This window comes from Xiphophorus hellerii, chromosome 7, assembly GCF_003331165.1.
Source record: "Xiphophorus hellerii strain 12219 chromosome 7, Xiphophorus_hellerii-4.1, whole genome shotgun sequence".
NCBI classification, from domain to species: Eukaryota; Metazoa; Chordata; class Actinopteri; order Cyprinodontiformes; family Poeciliidae; genus Xiphophorus; species Xiphophorus hellerii.
Window position 1 is genome coordinate 20,720,097 of NC_045678.1, and position 18,360 is coordinate 20,738,456.

Sequence of the window (18,360 nt, forward strand, 5' to 3'; positions counted from 1 at the left end):
GTCGAGGTGCCTTGTCTCACTGCAAATGTGTTTTTCATTTTTTTGTTATTTTTCCTCTTAAAGCATCTGCACAAGGAGCACAAACAGCTGGCACTCCAGTGGGAATGTCTCCAAACCATTTAGTGTGTGTCAATGCACCAAACAGGAACAGGTGAGTCTGGGTCAGGGAGAACAGTATGTGTGCGAGTGAGTGAGTTTTTGTGTTCTCACTTGTTTCCTCTGATGGCCACGTTCTCCATCATTGTAAAAAAATGGGCAATTGTGAACCATTTGCGTCTTCTGTATATGACAGATTTGCAACAAGGACAACCCTCAGCCCCCCTTCAAAAAGATTCCCTCATCTCAGATTGTCTACAATCTGACTGGCGTCAACGTGGAGAACTACCTGGTGGCTACAGCCAATGACTTCATCAGGAACAGGTGAATGGAGGATAATTTAGCTTTGTTTAATAGTGGTGCAGCAAAATGTTTACTCATGTTTTACTCATGAGTTGCAAAATATTATTTGATTATATTTTGATTTAGCAAGTCAAAATATAACTGACATGTTTTGCATAATTTTATTATGTTGTTTTCTACCCAATTTTATCCTTCTATCTGTATTTTAGTAATTTTGCAAATACTGTTTTGATTTGACAGAAGATGCCATTTTGAATTTTATTCTGAACCTTTCCTCCCTGTTAATCAATCCATCATACTATCAACTGCCTTTGATTTTATTGAAATACATAGAAACTCTGCTGCTGAAATTACATACGGTGAAGTTCTTATTGGTAGTATTTTTTTTACCTTTGCTAAACGCATGTCATGTTTTGCAGTTTGTAGAAAAGTAAGCTAGTCAGACAGAACCCCATGTCCTAGCTGTGTGCAGCACTTTAACCTCAACTTAAACCTGAAAGTGAATATTAATGAATTGTAATATCCACTAATATGGCATTGTATCCCATGGATGAGAGCATTTTTACTATTTTTTCTAATCAGGCCTAAGGAATATTACATCCTACAGGCAGTTCTCTAAATCCACTAATCGCAAATATATAGCTTATTGATTACTTGATATTGACTTGCTTATGCCTCTCCCAAAAGATGCCGCCCTGGGCTCTTGCGCATTTCAGGAATTGCCACTGCATAGATGTGACAAGACTTTATATTCTCTAAACACTCTTCCTTTCATCTAATTTAGCCCCATGTAAAATGCACCATGATACATCGTGATAGATGAGAAACAGTGTGACAGCACTTTGAGTATTCCTAGTTAAATGTGTCTCTCAAAAATTGCGTTACTATAGAGAGGAGAGAGCAGAAATGTAAAAACTTGTTTGATAATTCCTCAAAGCTTTCTTTTTATTGTTGCTCAGCTTGAGATAAACTAGCCTCCTGAATGCCTCGGATGACTCTTCATGTTCATACTTTGAGGTTTTACCTCAAATGCTTTTTACCTCAGTGTTGGATATTTGCCGTGAGAACAAGAGAAGAATCCACTGAAAAACATGGGCATGTCACATTTTATTTCTCACGAGGAACCAGAGCTGCTTGTTTTGATCGATGTGTCCACTCTGATTTTTCAGGTATGGTGGCTTTGCTTTTGGCATGCCGCTCCCACCTGACTTGCGAATGGACCTTAAGGCCGTTCCCAAAAACCGCACACTGTCAAAGGTAACTTTGTGTTCCCACTTGCCCACAAAGTGTCATCTTATAATTTTAATTGTTGTGCTGAAGAGTTTTTAAAAGTTAATATATAACATCTTAATTACACTCTGCAAGATTAATGCTCTAAGATGGAGCCCGACTGTTAAATCGTCACTGTTGTCATAAATTGCGCTTAACTGTCGCTTAACTGCGACACTTGTGCAGTAAAGGCTTCCCACAATAATATCTGAAGTTCTGCAAATCTTTAAGTTGTTCTTTCATTGAGCTAATTTACATTTTCAGAATTTTACCACTGTGAAGTGAGTGATTGTTTTTAATGCTTGCCTACATGATCATAGGTCTGGTTCAACCCAGAGGGCCACCACACAATGCCAGCGTACTTAAACAGCCTCAACAACTTGATCCTGCGTTCCAATATTCCAGCAGACAAAGATCCACAGAAATATGGTAAGCTGGATTTAAGAAATTGTTTCAGGGTCTTCTGGTAATACCAGAAATAATTGTGTAATAGGATTACTATTGGTTGAAGCTTAATGTCATTTTGAGATATTTTTGAGAAGTTATATCCTCAGTTTTTCACTGTTAATCTCTGATATTCAAAATATCCCTTCAGGCAAGCAATTTATCCTTGTTAATATAAAGATTTGATCAGAAAAAAACACAAAAAAAACACAGGATAGCAAAAAAAAAATACATATCAGCAATATTAGCATATCAGCATTACCAGGTGCAGCCTGCACCTTTTGTGCTCTAAATAAAGACAGCTACAAACTGCTTGTTTACTCATGGTTCATTTTTGCTAGATTAAAGCCAGGGGGTGCTGTGTATCCTTACACTAACAGCATGATGCGTGGTGCATACTAATTAGTGTCACTCACTGGGGAACTATGCTAAAGAGAGACAAGGCTGGCCCACGTTTTTTGTTTCGTTTCAGCCCTGAGAAGCACCCCAACCATCTGCCTTTGAGCAGGACACAAACACACATACATGCACATATGAATAATAAAAACTGCACAGATAAACATATACGGTGCATGAACAGAAGAACAGACGCATGCATTTTAATTCCCCAGCAGATGATAGAACTGCTCCAGGAAAACGTGTAACCATTTAAATGTTACCGTTAATGGGGGAGGCTGGCAAGGGTGTGGATCCAGTGAGATTACTTTTCAAGGTGACCAGTTTATCTGTCAAAACTGATGCGCTCACTCTCACATTGTGCACCACAGTGTAAGCAGTGGGCTGGGAGCCTTTAGATGTCTGCCTCAAACAGTTTTTTCATCCCCCTCTCGCAGGATTTCTGACCATATCCACCCACTATTGCAGATGTGCTGTAACACTTTAGATCATCAGTCTCTACTGTCAAGACTGTAGATTTTAATCAGACTCACTGGTGTTGCATTTTGTATTGGGATACTTTGTGTAGCAACCTCTTGAGAAAATATACATTTTATCAGCTGTTTAATAACTCAAAGTTATGAGCTGAAATGTACAACTAAGAATAATAAAACACCTATAGCAAACTTGAATTGTAGAAAACATGGTCTATTTAGAAGACAAAAAAAAATTAAAGTGACGATACGGTATTTCACAGTTAACGTAACAAAAAGCAAGCTCCAACATCACCCTCCTGATGATGTTGGAGGTTTGGAGGGATGTTGGATGCCAAATGCATCCATGCTGATGCATTTGGCATCAGAATGCCAAATGCTGGAAGAGTCTCCATCAGCAAGGAGCTCCTATTTATCTTTTGCTTTATTCAGGTTTATAATCATTTGGTCACTTGCTAGCACGTTTAGACTTTATAAAACAAACTCAACTTATAGGCCAGAATATGAGGTGGTCTTTAAATTTTGACAAATGAAAATTAGCCAATGATATTTGGACAAATGTAAATTATTCTATCCTTTTGCAATAGCACAATGTAGATTGTGCACATACTTGGTGGATGTGACAATACTTGATGTTTTACAAAAAATACTTCCTTTGTTCATATTTTCATCACATAGTCATCAGACATGCTCCAGTGCTATGTAATATAATTAAAAGAAATTACATAACCTAATGCGTGCCAAATGCTTAAAGTGGCGACCTAAATAAAACGAGACGAAGATGTCAAGGCAAAAGTAACATGCCCTGGAAACGTTATAGATTTCATCCCAATATACACACACCAAACCAAGCTTAGAAGTGTGACAAGACTGGATATTCTCAAAATAAACCTCCTTTCTTCATGGTTAGAGCCAAGTACATATACATACATAGGAGTGCATATACTACAAGATAAAACAAATGGTTACAGCAGCTAAAGATAAATACAAACATGATATGAATATGAATTTGCATTAGTCATAAATGTCCCATCTTTGCACTCTTGGTGCTTTTAAAGAGCGCACTGATCCTCCATTCTGTTCTGAGGCTAATGTGCTTCAGGTGGACACATACTCTTCCCGTCTCAGGAAATGTAAGCAAAAACATGGGGAAGAGTTGTTTGTGTCAGTGAGCATCTAGAATTCCACAGGAAAATGACAAAGTAAATTCAATTCCCCCTCTGTGTGCGCCAGCAAATCAAATCATCTTGTTGTGTATTTTGCAATTGACTGTGTCCCAGGCTAAGAGAATATCATTGCTCATTTGATTCTGTGCTGAAAAAAACAGCCTGCATGCAGTATTGTTTTCTTTTTACCACTGATAATAAAATACCCTGTTTCTTTCTATTACAGCCATTTCTGTCTCCAGCCACCCCTACTTTGGCCGAAAGGATGATGAAGACATAGTGTAAGAACTAAGAACTAAGCTCAGTGTTCTGCTGAACTGATTACCAGCACGCAAAAGCATAAACAACAGTAGTCATGGAAAAGACCTGTATCAACCACTGATGCAACAATTGAAAATTCTGCTGTGGATTTGAGATCTCCAGCTTTTGTAAAAATGGGAGCCGCTGAGACTGATGTTGGAATACTTCTCTTTAAGAAATATAAGAATGCGCAAGACAAGCATTCAAATTACATTTTACAGCCTTCCCATCATTAATGGTTATAATCTCTCATATAAAGAACAGAGGTGATGCATTAGAGAGCAGTGTGAAACATGGCTTTACTGTCATTTTAAATCAACAAATGGATGGCAGAGTTCACATTTTGAGCAGATGTTAGCATCTTGTATGTGTTGGCATTGCTAGAATTATTAAATCACATTTTCTGTGTGTATTCCCTCAAAAATTGTAATTATTACCATAACTGAGATTTTCTGCATATACTATTCAGTCTAAAAACTGCTGGAATATTGATTATCTTTGAGCAAATCCTGCACATTTCTCTGTCCATCACTGGTATCAACAGTTCAGTTGGTGTAAATATTCTAAAATTACCCCAGTTAGAAGGGAATATGAGTTGTTTGCATGACCTGAGATAATAATAAAAAAAAACATTCTATTTTTCAAAATTGGACTGTGAAGTCAGGGTGGATTAAGGACAGGGAGATACATGACAGCAGTATTTACCCATATTTGATTTTCTAAATGGATTTTTCTTAGCTTGCGCTATTGATCAGAGTCCCAATGTAATGAGTGTTTATCCTTAAGGTGGCACTAAGGTGGATTGATTCTCCTTGGCTTCAGAGTATTAGTTTATTAAAAATACTTTGTATTTCACTTTGGAAATTAAACTCTGAGAAGGAATTTTAGCAACATTGTTGCTTCATAAAGCCTTCTTCTTTTTGTTACCCTCGTCGAGCTAACTCTCTCACCAGTCGATTCATTGTGACTTATCACTAGTTTCTTCTGTTGTCTGAGCTGCAGCCTGCTGACATATTGCAGCAGCCACATTTGCTCATTCATTCACTCCAGGGTAATACTTGGCTTCCTCGCTTGATATATTGATTTGGCCTGTGCTGTGTTAAAGATATGGCAGATGTATTCCTTAAAATGTCTTGATTCTCGCCTTGCTGTAGCTGTGCCCATGGGAGAAATTGTAAGGCTATCTTGGCTTCACTGATAACAAGCCTGCTCAGTAGCTGCCGTTCCTGGCTTTCTTCTGTAGTAAGCGCTGCCCTGAAAACACCCACCACATGTCCCTCTCTGCTGTTTCCTCGCCCTCGCTCTTGGTCACTCTGGCAGATTTATCCACATCCTCCTCACAGCCTTGTGCAAGATATTTAGTCTAATCTGTTGTGTTTTAACCATACTAGAGCAGAGTACTAAATGTAGTTGAGCAGTTTTCAGTGGAAGTAGAAAAGCTTTGGAGAAATGAACAGCTGCTGACTGGGGGCTTCAAATAATTTGACCATCAAAAATTGAACATAGCTTCAACAAGGTTTTGAAGTTGTGTTGAATCAGAACAGCCACCCCAACAGTAATCTCTACATGAAGCTGTCTAATTATTTTTTTTCTTTTGGTGCTATCTTGTTATAAGTGAGGAACATTAGTCCTTTTGTACAAAGAATTACTTATTAATGAGATTCCATTTATTGCTAGCCACTTCAATTGTTCAAATTAGTCAGATCTCAACAGGGGACTCTAATGATCATTGGATGCAAAACTTAAAAATGGGCCACCCTTTTCAAGCAATTTTCAAACAATTCTGGCACATCCCAGTAGATTGGTTCATTTGTCTTCACTGCAGTCCAGACGAAGCAAATCAAGCTGCAATATCTTCCTCAAGAATATTTCTGATTAATGATACTTCAAGAAGTATGAGCATAACTTAATCCAATCGTCTGAATGATTTTTTCTTTCCCCCACAGTGTCGAGGGAATGCTTCATATCATGGTGGCCATGTGTGTACTCACAGGATTTTCAATTGCGACAGCCAGCTTTGCCATCTACGAAGTCAGTGAGCACCACAGCGGCTCCAAGAGGCTCCAGCACATCGCTGGCATCAGCGAGCCCTTCTACTGGGCTGTGAACTTCTTTTATGACATGGTATATTTTCTTGTATTGAGGCGGCATACCCAAAGGAACATTGCAGTACCTGACTTAATCATGCAAATAATTGGTAATATGTTTTTGTGGCCCCACAGGTCATTTATTTGATCCCAGTGACACTGACCATCTGTGTGATTGCTGCCTTCCAAATTCCTGCCTTTACGGATCGACAAAATTTGGGTGCCATCAGCCTGCTTTTTGTGCTCTTTGGGTTAGTGTTTTTGGAAAAAGTTTAGAAATTGCTAATTATTATTTTTATCTTTTTTTTTTTTTTTTGCTATCACTTGTGGTTGCACTTTTCACCTCAAATGTATAGTATGTGATAAGAAATTAGACCATTATATTGTTCCAACCTTTATAGAAATCATTAAAGCCAGAACACATGCTACACTAGCTGTAAATTCTATATTGTAAAGAAAAAAAAACAGAATTTTGTACTTGATCAAACAGTTAGGTTTTGGTTATGATACAGTTATTTTTACTAATCTGTAACCTTTGAAAACATTATAATCACTCAAAAGTATGAAACAGCCTAAGAAATTTGTAGTGGGACAATAATCAGTTTTAGATTGGAAAACTATGAAGACTTTACTATTTTTTTCTTAAATCCAAAAGTTATATGAAACTTTTTTATCACATCAAAGTGGTAAATTAAATAACTCCTTACCCATTCTTCCTATCTTCCTAATCTTCTTCTACTTCAACTTTAGGATTATATTAACCTCATCTTCTTGAAGCTACCAAATTATAGCTAATTTAAAAAAAAGAAAAAAAAAAAGGTTTGAGCAGCTCCATCCTGCTGGATGCAATGTTTTGCTCAATCAGGGCTGACCGGAGCTTTTAGCAGGGACCTTAAAAATGAAAAGCTAAAAACTTCATTCATAGAAGGTGCTCTGATTATATAACAAATAACTGTACTGTGTTGCTCAATCACTAGTCTCTGTTGTATCAATTAACCCTTTGTGGTGCAGATCATTGCATTGCATTGAAAAAGTATTCCGCCTCTTGAACTTGTGTTTTCTTTTGATGACAAGCATCAATACATTTTTATTGGGATTTTATGTGATAAACCAACACAAAGCAGTGCAAAACTAGGTGCAAAATTGTAAAGCAAAAGATAAGTTATTTATTTTTTTCTGCTTACAAAAGAAAATTTTAAAGTAGTTTCCATGTGTTATGCCCCTTAAGACAATGATTTGTAGAGCCATCTCCTTTTGAGATTACAAGTTGTCTTCAATTCAATTATATTAGTTTTTAGAGTTTCTCTATACTGGTTTTCTGCATCTATATGGCTTAGACTCTGATTAGATAAAAACCCAGTGTGTACAGTTATTTTCGTCTCTTGTCACATTTGAAAATTATTATTAGATCTGGGCTTTCAGTAGGCCAACTCATGAATATACTGCAATCTAAACACTATACCTCTGATTTTATGCTTAAGGTTGTTGTTCTGCTGGAAGGTGAACCTCCCCTCAGGGTTTTTGCAGCCCCTAACAGGTTTTCCTCCAATGTTGCTCTGGATTTAGCTTTATTTAGCTTCCCATCAATGTACCTGTCCTGACTAAAGAAAAGCATTCCCACAACATGATACTACAACTATGAGGGGAGTGCTGGTCCAGAGTGATTTTTCAAAAATTATTTACTTTGAGATTTGTGATTTCAACAAGCTAAATGCTGGGCAAGTACATACTTTTCCAGGGCATTATAAGAGGCGATTTAACCAAACAGGCATTTTATCTTGAACTGAAGGAAACTGTAAGTTGCAAGGCTAATATAGTCACAATAAGATAATTTCCTATTTTGTAATTGTGTTTTTTATGCAAGAAATCCTGTTAGATTTTTGTGAATTTATCCTCCCAAGCCCCAAACTCTAAAGGTAGAATTTAAAATCTTTAAAATCCTCTGCAAAATAAATCCACAGATGTATTTTTTGACTGGAAGGGCACATATTGCTTTATGGTGGAAGGCCCAGGGGCTTCTGACTAAGCATCAGTGTGTAACAAGATGTCGGCACGAAGCTTCTGGCTGCCTGTAAAATATTATCAATATAAACACTGAAATCTTGTTGGCAAACAGTGAAACTTTGGATCAATCAAAAATCCAATGTTTCTTACAGGGGATTTTCCTAAGCCTTGTGATCATTCAACTGCTCCTACATTTACAACAGCCTTTCCTCACATATGCACTGGGATTTCTAATCTCTAATGGGTGTTACTTTGTTTGCTGCGAGGTTAAATTCACAGCACAGACCAGACGGAGGCTGCTACTGTCAAACGTAAAGACAGCTATGTTTTTTTTTGTTTTGTTTTGTTTTTTTACTTTCTAATTTCTTTTGACAACAGATGGCATTAGCATAGAAAGGCTGTTATAAAATCCCTCCCAACTTGGTTATTCCATAGAAAGAGGCCTAAGAAATAAATAGACCCTAATACAGTGACATCTGGATCTCAAGTTTAAAAATCTTTCCGATAAAGATATTCAGATTTTTCAAACCAATAGTTTATGTTTTCTTTATCTGTACCGGGAGCCTCCATTATATCATTTACCAACTGTAGTGAAAATTTAGAACCTGTGTTGACCGTTGTTGTTCCCAGGCCTCATACTGAGTCCTATATCATCGTAGGCAGAGTCAGCACTCTGCTTCTCATTTATCAGACAGATGTCTCCCTCCCAAGCAATGAGTAATCGCACTGCTCCATCTGTCAGGCTGCACCCACCTGGTCTGGTGTGCAGCCTTCTTGCTTCTGTTCCTTGTCATGGCTTGGCACCCACAGTCTGCCTACCAAGCACCTTTTTTTTGGACATGGCACACAGATGCTTTGTCTCTGTCTAGCTGTGTGTCTCTTTCAATTTCTTTCCTCCTTTTTTTTATTTTTCATTTCTCTCTTTGTTTCACTTTTTTCTTCTGTTCCTCACTAACCCCTCCCCCCCAATCAGACGGAGTAGCAGATTATGTGAGAGAAAAAGGAAAGGAAATGTTCCTCCACCTGGAGAATAAAGAGAGAAGTAATTTATCCTTGTCTGTTTTGGCACCAAAACTGAATGTTTACTCTCCTTTGGTGTGGTATTTTCCACTTTACTTTTTTCAATATTCTTCTGTGCCTGCTTTCATCAAGCTCAAATAGACTGTTTGGTCTGTTTAGAGACCCTCATTTAATTTTTTTCTGGAGGTTATTTGTGATAAATTATTTTAAAATATTCTTCCTTTGTCAAACTCTCAGGTTTGCCACATTCCCATGGATGTATCTGCTAGCGGGTATCTTCAAAGATGTGGAAAAAGCCTTCATCACCTATGTGTGCATCAACCTCTTCATCAGCACCAACACCATCATCACCACCTCCATTCTGTACTTTTTGGGACAAATATCAATCCACAACTCTGAGGTAACCAGGATGCTTCACATATCCACACAGAGCACAACATTGAGTTCAAAAACAAGATCTTTTAGCTTAGTTTTTTTTTTTTTTTTTTCTTTCATCCTAACAGATCATCCAGGAGATCCTGAGAAAGCTGAGCAACGCATTCCTCATCTTCCCCCAGTTCAGCTTTGGGAACGGACTGATGCTGCTGGCCAGGTCGAACATCGAGATCCAGATTCTCAGTGGCTACGGAATTGACGTCTACAAGAGTCCATTCTCCACAGAGAGCTTGGGCTGGATGTTCATCTCTTCCCTCATCCAAGGATTTTTCTTCTTCACTCTGCGCCTCTTGCTAAACAGATCCCTCATACGGAAAGTCAGGTAAGGTGCCAGATGCTAAAGGGAGTTTTTTTTTTGTTTGTCCTTATGAACAACACTAAGTTGGGTCCACTCATTTTAACCCTTAAAACCAATACAACATGTACAGAATGTTGTTTCAAGGTCTGTTTTTTCAGTCTTCTTGCTGTTATGAGGTTGGATATACAACAGGTGCAGCAAAGTGTAGAGTAGTGTGTCAGAAGACGGTGGGTTCAGTACCTCTCTTTTTGTAGGCATCTAATTTTGGGGAGAAAGACACTGCCTCAGTCTGACCTTGAAGAGGAGGATGAGGATGTGGCAACGGAGAATCTTCGGGTGGCCAGTGGAGCAGCCAGGTCAGACCTTCTGCAGATCAACCAGCTCACTAAGATCTACCAACATTTCAGTAGGAAGGTCCCTGCTGTCAAGAAGCTGTCTGTGGGCATCCCTGCTGGAGAGGTAAGAACTCACAAACAAGAACACAAATTAGTAATACAATGGAGTCTGATTAAAGACTGTGTGACAGTGAAGTGGTCATTGTTTCCCTAATTACCAACCTGTGGCAGAAACAAATCTCTATAATTATCCAAACAAAGCAGAGTCCAAATAATGTCTAAATTATGCTGTTTTCTGAAGAGTTTAGTTCTTGTACAGCTCACCATGAGAGATTTAAACCAAATTCAGTTTTTGTAATTATTGCTATTAGGCTATTATACGAGTATTATTATTACTCGTATAATCAAATGCTATAATATATTAATTCAAAGTATCCATATTTTGTGATGTTGTGGACTCCTTTTACAAAGTTATTGCCCAACTGACATTTATTATTAGATCTTTTAAAGGTTAAATTATTTCTCAACATCTTTTTGTTTATCCATTTGCACTAAACCACTAACTTTGTTTTTGCTACATTGTTGTAGACTCAGGCTCTGAAAACTTGCATGAACATCAATTTAATCTTACTGCTTTCTAAATAAACATTTGAGTTACTAAGTTAAGCCTTTGCCTTTCAGTGCTTTGGCCTCCTGGGAGTAAATGGGGCAGGAAAAACAACCACCTTCAAGATGCTGACAGGAGACGTGAGCCCCACTGATGGCTCCGCACAGATCAGGGACAGGAACGGGTAAGCTATATGACGACTAGCTTATACACAAAACATTCAAACTTTTCAAATTGTCTTTTGTGCAGTGTTGATGGAAATAGGTAAATGTTTGTAGCGTAGCTTTTACATTATTTTTTTTGAGGATACAAATATATTTCAGATGTTTACATGTCATTCTGAAGCTATTAAGTATGTCTCAGAGAGGAAATCATATTTGATACCATTTAAAAATATTTTTCTTGGCCCCAGGCGCTTGGTGGACATCATGGACTGCCGTGGCCAGGGAATTAACATCGGCTACTGTCCCCAGGTGGATGCACTCGATGATCTGCTCACTGGAGAAGAACATCTGTACTTCTATGCTCGCATTCGTGGCATCTCAAAGAGAGAGATAGCTGGGGTAAGCAAGAGCGGTCTTTCAAAGCTTTGGGTAGTGACAACATCATATGCAAAACGACACAGAATCTGATACATATTCCAAGGTGCACTCTCAGTGCAGCACTGGAAGCTGTTGCTTCCATGCATACCTAATCAGAGCGTATGATGTGTGCTGAAAGCCTTACAGTCTGGAGCGAAATGGAAAAGCTATTGTCATCTTGGCTCGGCGTCCAAACTTCAGAATTGAGGACTGAAGTTTTCATCAATGCAGACGTGTTTTTTGCATTTCTGCAAATTTGTGTTTAAATGATACATTGATGGTGGTAGGATCTTATTAGATGTGTCACTTTATCCCCATTCTTCTCATTTATCTTTGAGAGAACTAATCAATCTTGCTTCTGTGGTAATTACTCAGCGTGCCTGTCTGTCACTGCTGCCAACATGAGAGAAATTAGCAGAGGAACAAAACGAAAATGGAGTTTAGAGGGAGCTTTGAAAACATTTTGCATATAGAGCAAGCAATCTTTGTCTTTCTGACAACCTGTATGTTCTTTTACTTTTGTGCTAATCTTGTGTTTTTCCCTGATCAGCTTCCGACATGGCAGGTGCATTGCTAGATCCCAAGGCAGTGCACTTTCATGCATAAAATTAAGCAGTTATGGATCAATAATCATAGATTAATTATTTTATATTTCTGGTCCTTTCCTATTCTGATTGTTGCACTCCAAAGCCAATTCAACATAACTTCCTTTTGGAATATTTTTCTTTTAAAATTCAGATTTTTCTTTTCTTTTCTGTAGGCTCTATGTGTATTCCTGTGATTATCACACTTGATAGACTTACAATAAACCTTTTAGCTCAGTGCAGTAGTATGCTCTATATCAACACACTTTGTGTAAGTTAAAGCATATTTATTTAACAAATTTATATTCAGATTATGATTATTTTTTTTGTTATCTAAACCAATATCCACTCAGATGAAATTACTCAGGTGTTTAGATAATATAATCTTTGCATCATCTGATTAATACAGAAATTGAATAAGTGTATTTATTTCCTTAGCATTTACAGTAGATACACTTTGTAATTATGTGGCTTATCTCCATGGAAATACCAAAATACAGTTGAAAATCTGTGCCACTTAACTGAAGGGTTTTGTGAGTTCAGTGTAAATAAGCATGGTCACCCCGTCAGGTTAAAAGAGAGATTCAGTCAGTCATGTTTCATGACTCATGCTTTTCTAACTCATTAATCTTTTTATAGCCCACCTCACTGACCACACAGAATAAGCACAGCTTTGTGTGACATCACCATCATTTCATTAGTTCAGCGAACAAAGCAATAAATCTCTAAAAACTAGTATTGATCTAGCTAAAGTCGACTGAGGTGACGTTCTGGGATGATGTCATAGATCAAAGGTAAAAGAGGCCAAAAAATTGTCCTCACATACAATGTAAGATCTGTTTACCGCTTTTTTGACTTTTAGTAGTCTGCTAAAACGTACTATCATTTCTCATAAGTACTGACAGCTGGCGCGGCAGTTGTCATGACATATCTGGATTATACGCAGAAAAAAAAATCTGCCTCCCTTTCTCTTCCTGTGCTCCATTTTCCACAGAAACTAAAAAACATTGATTGTCTCTGACACTCTCAGTCATGTTATCAACAAAACCAGAGACAACATCAGCAAGTATACTCAGACACACAAAGACAGGGAGAGACAATGAAGCACAGAAATAGATGTCTGACACTAATCACTGTCGCCGTTGTTGTCACAAGCCCTTCGCCTTCATCTGATCAGACTAATGACAACAATGGTTGTAATAGCCACAACGGCAGTGTCAGCCTAATTCACCAAGATGCAGTTATATATAGAATTTCTCTTGATGATGTCTCCCGCTGACAGTCCCCTTGCTGTGGATAATGAGACAAACCTTAATGGGGTCATTTCACGTTGACATGGTTTTGTCGGCTTAATGAGTTGTTACATCAAAGGTGCTGGAGAGTGGCTTTTATGGGAGAACATGAAAACACAACAAATTTTGATCTGAACCTGGCAGGAATGTAATAAGCTCTAGCTACTAGTCATTCAGATTCGGTAGATGAATACTGAGTAGTTTTCGTAACTATTTAATTTTGTAGACATTGTTCAACTACCTGGATCAGTGAACCAAACAGAAAAAACAAGAGTTACGGCTGAAATCCTCTGACAAAGGAAAAGTAGAAAATCTAAGCCAACTGAGGTATCTATTGCATTAGCTTGCTCTATTGATCTGCTTTCCCAACTCTCCAGCTGGTGAGGAAATGACCATAGTTTAATTGGAAATGACCTCAAGCTTTTTTAAAGCACACTAGTATTAGAGCTCACAGTTCCATGCAATTGATAAAAAGAAAACAGTGGAGATAGTTTTCAAGCGCCTCTAATCGTTAGGTATCATTCTGCTTTGGTGACTTATTCCATTGCAAAAAAGAATTTACTGACATCCACCAAATGGATTTTCCTGCATCAGTTCCTTCTGCCTTAGGATTGCTGCCAGTTTTTGATACAGTAAAGTCACCATGTAATGTCATCATTGCAGTGCAAACAATATTAAATATGCATGCGAGCATAGCTGATAGACACCTTGTGTAATTTACTGTGTTGCTGTACTGGACTGAATAGGAGAAAGCAATTACTGTAAGACCATTAATATCAAGTTCCCAGTGAGGGGCAGGCCACTGTTTGCTCTTTGTCCTTGTAAATCCACATTTCCCTGCTGAGTATACGTTCAAAGCAGTAGTGGCTTTTTGGACCTCTGCTGAGAGCATCCATTTGGTGGATTAAATGGGTAGGAAATCAACTTTCAGGCTGTTGGTTTAGATCTGTTTTAGTTAACAATTGAATGGCTTTTAGTTTTCCATGTTGGAAATACCATACAGCTGCGATCAGAAGTTTACATACACCCAATACGTAAATTTTCCAGGGAGGAATGGTTTTGCCAATGACAAATTCTGTGATTTTTGAATTTTTTTAAACAACGTGATCTTTTTTTTGTACACATGTTTTCATCCAGACAGTGTCAAAATGATTCATAAAGACTCAAGAGAGAAACTACACACGTGTCGTAGCCATCAACAAGATTCTGGTGTACTTTTTGTCTATTATTTTTCATCATAAATACTAGAGCTTGTTTAAAATCGGCATGCAGCCGATTTTAAAGCATTTCAACAAACTTTCAACAGATCTGGAGTCAGAAGATTAAGGAAGTTGATTTGAGTTTTGATTTTGAGGTTCTAATTAGGTTGCATCATCTCTCTCTCTGTATATATCTATATATATCTATATCTACTGTATATATATACATATATAGATATAGATATAGATATATATAGATATAGATATACTGTATATACAGAGAGAGAGATATAGGCAAGGATTCCAAAACCACCTTTCAAGTGTGGTGGGGTAAAAGTTATTATGCTAAGTGATTTGTTTCCCACTATTGGCAAAAAAGGAATTAGAGAAGATCTGTATTAAATTCAAACATGAGTACTCAGTTATTTTCTAAAAATCTTTGAAGTTGCCAATGAAGAGTGTGTGTAGATTAATGACAAGACTTTTACTTGTAAATTTAACTTTCAGTTCTATAAATAATCAGTCATTTTTGAATTTGGAATGTTACAGGGACAGAGAATTATGATGATCTTGCATTTTATTTTAAAAAATAAACATGTAGAGGACAAACCTATGGTACTAGTTATTCTGCCCAACACTCATTTAATCCCTGCATGCTTCCTTCCCTTATAGGTGGTGAACTACCTTCTGAAGAGGCTAGAGCTGAATTACTACAAAAACACCATCACAGATGGATACAGCTGCGGAACCCGCAGAAAGCTCTCCACTGCTCTTGCGCTCATCGGACATCCACAAATCCTGCTACTGGTAAGGAGGATGCACCTGTCTATACAACCCCACCTGGCTAATTATTTCCCTCAATGGTCACCAGAATGATAATATCAACCTAGTTGATTATAGTTTTTTTTAATGGTCCTTAAAGTAAATTAGATACTTGCACATTGCATTTGTCATGATCCCTTAGATTGAGTGGATCTTATTAATTACTCCACATCTCAAAGGTATATGGCACCGTATTTCTTGTAGCTTTAGACTTTATTTTTCTGTTATGTTTCTAATAAATTATTCTCTCAGTCTCTCCATATCTTTTTTGCTTTACCATAAGTAAATCAAAATTTTGTAAACTCCTCCTGGTACTCTTCCAATGTATGGTACAAGCCAGCCTCTGTCACAAGCCAATTATTTTTCTGCAATTTTTGTCAAGTTTTGTAAAGACTCTTCAGTACTGATATTAACCTGATTCTGATTTACAAACTATGATACCAGATGATGTAAGACAGGATATAATCTACTGTAAAACATGGACTTTTTTATTATTTTAAAACTAAAACTAAATTATTGTAGAAATAGCATTTAAGCTGTCTTTACTGTTATATGTTCTCAATTAGTATGGTGAAAACAGCAATTTCCTTATAACTTACTTCTGAAATTTCTAAAAGACTCCCAATGCTCCATCATGTTTCATAATAAACAGATGCTCAAAGCTCAAAGTAATCAAACTGAACAACTTTGGTGTGCTTTGCTCGAGCTTATTGTTTTCTGCTGAAAGTCTTGTTGTCTCCAACCTTGAAGGAATTGCATGTCTTGATGTCTTAGAGAATACAGCTTTCTTTTAAGTAGTGTTTTACCTCTTTACCTTTTCAATGCCATGCTGATACTGAAATAACTGCATTCTGAGGGGAACCTTAGTAATTTTTTATTCACATTGTATTCATTTCAAGAATACAGTGTTGTTAACACAACCTGGTAGTGATTGAAGCAGTGGGTTCATCGATAGGACAAAGGTTCAATTTTTGAGATGATGATGAGGAAAATGGGCTGATTCCAATCACATACCACTTTGTCATTGCAGCGCTAATACTAATATCAATGCACTCCTCTTCTTCACTGACTCATTTCATCTTCCCAGGATGAGCCAAGCTCTGGCATGGATCCACGCACTAAGCGTCATCTATGGAAGATCATCTCAGAGGAAGTGAGGGGGAAATGCGCAGTGGTGCTAACCTCTCACAGGTAAGAAGTACATTTTGATTAGTATTCTAATTTCAGCTGACTAAAATCTATACTTTGCCTTTTTATTAAAAGGAGTAAGGATAAAAAAAGAAATCAAAACTGGACAAACAAGTTGGATAGCAGTGTAGCACCATATGCTTTGTGTTTTTCCACTCTTTCCTAGCGTTCTGCAAATGAAATATGCTGAAATAATAATATTTAAGACTAATTATTCTAAGTTTGAATGGTCCTTGCATGACCTTTTATCTTTCTCCCCTTGTCTCCGGATCTCAGCATGGAGGAGTGTGAGGCGCTCTGCAGCCGTCTTGCCATCATGGTGAAAGGTCAGTTCCGATGCCTGGGCTCCCTGCAGCACATCAAGAACAGGTTAGTGACCTCTACTCATCCTTCAACACACCTCCGCTCTCTTCCTCACCCACACGCTTGCCACCCCTCAGACATGTAATAACAGTTCATTGTTTGTAAAAAAATTCTTTTCTGCAGGTTTGGCAGCGGATTCACTGTGAAGATGTACTTGGCGAAGCCTTTGTGCGACACAGAGGCAATCACTGCTTTCATGCAGCGCGAATTCCCCACCACGTTTCTCAAGGTGAGCTTCGTCAACTCATCAAAGGAGTCAAAAGTACTTAACAGACTTAAGGTGAAAGACGATAGCATGCTCTAATAAATGTAGCGAGACATTTATTGATGTTGTAAAGAAAAATAGCAGATGTAACATGATTATGAAATAAAGTAGAGTCTGAGTCTTTTAAGTCAATGTGTTTCTCTCCCTTATTGAAACACATTGAAAAGACATATTTGAAACTTAAAATTTTAGCAGCTTAAAGATCTGGTGAAATTGTGCAGTTTTTTACTGTTTAATTATGTAAATACTTGTGTTAAAAATATAGTTTAATCTTACAGGACTGAATCAGTGATATGTATATTTTTGAACTTGCTGAAACTTCATTTGTCTCTGCAAATTACTTACCATAACCCAGCATTATAAACACAGACAGAAGAAGAGTTAAAATATTGCCAAGTAATGTCTGACAGTGTCACTGTAATTACATGGCACAGTCACTGTGTATAGCCAGCGGCAGTAAATCTTTTTTTTTCTCTCTACTAGTCTGACAACTTCATTCTGACATTCCACTTTGTTCAGTGTGAAAAACTAAGCGTTAACAAGCTGTTGCATAAACATGGATGTGGGTTTAGAAGTAATTCTTCCTGTTTGTGTTAAAAACTTTCAAAAAGTCCTGAAGGACATTTGTAACTCCTTAGCTTCTAAATACTTACCAATAGTTGAACATTTGTGTTTTCACATTCTAAAGATATTCCAAACAGAATGATAGGTTCAGAAGGTTGCTGCATCTTTAATTACGTGCAGCCCTAAAACAGTTTTTGCATTACTATATTGATCAGTAAAACTTATAAGGTCTTAAATTGATTATTTTCCCATCTTCATTCAGTTTAAAC

General features: G+C 37.5%; 1 protein-coding gene across 1 annotated transcript in view; it reads left to right on the forward strand.

Annotated features, from left to right (window-relative positions):
- The window catches only part of abca12 (ATP-binding cassette, sub-family A (ABC1), member 12), a 68,602-nt gene that overhangs the window by 48,041 nt on the left and 2,201 nt on the right, over positions 1-18,360 (forward strand). Inside the window, exons 54-69 of the mRNA XM_032566939.1 lie at positions 64-151; positions 293-420; positions 1,569-1,656; positions 1,989-2,097; positions 4,374-4,428; positions 6,394-6,571; positions 6,670-6,785; positions 9,796-9,958; positions 10,062-10,315; positions 10,546-10,750; positions 11,308-11,417; positions 11,646-11,796; positions 15,562-15,696; positions 16,799-16,902; positions 17,176-17,268; positions 17,386-17,491. Of these exons, the coding sequence (XP_032422830.1) occupies positions 64-151; positions 293-420; positions 1,569-1,656; positions 1,989-2,097; positions 4,374-4,428; positions 6,394-6,571; positions 6,670-6,785; positions 9,796-9,958; positions 10,062-10,315; positions 10,546-10,750; positions 11,308-11,417; positions 11,646-11,796; positions 15,562-15,696; positions 16,799-16,902; positions 17,176-17,268; positions 17,386-17,491 (2,083 nt within the window). The remainder of the gene's footprint in view (positions 1-63; positions 152-292; positions 421-1,568; positions 1,657-1,988; positions 2,098-4,373; positions 4,429-6,393; positions 6,572-6,669; positions 6,786-9,795; positions 9,959-10,061; positions 10,316-10,545; positions 10,751-11,307; positions 11,418-11,645; positions 11,797-15,561; positions 15,697-16,798; positions 16,903-17,175; positions 17,269-17,385; positions 17,492-18,360) is intronic.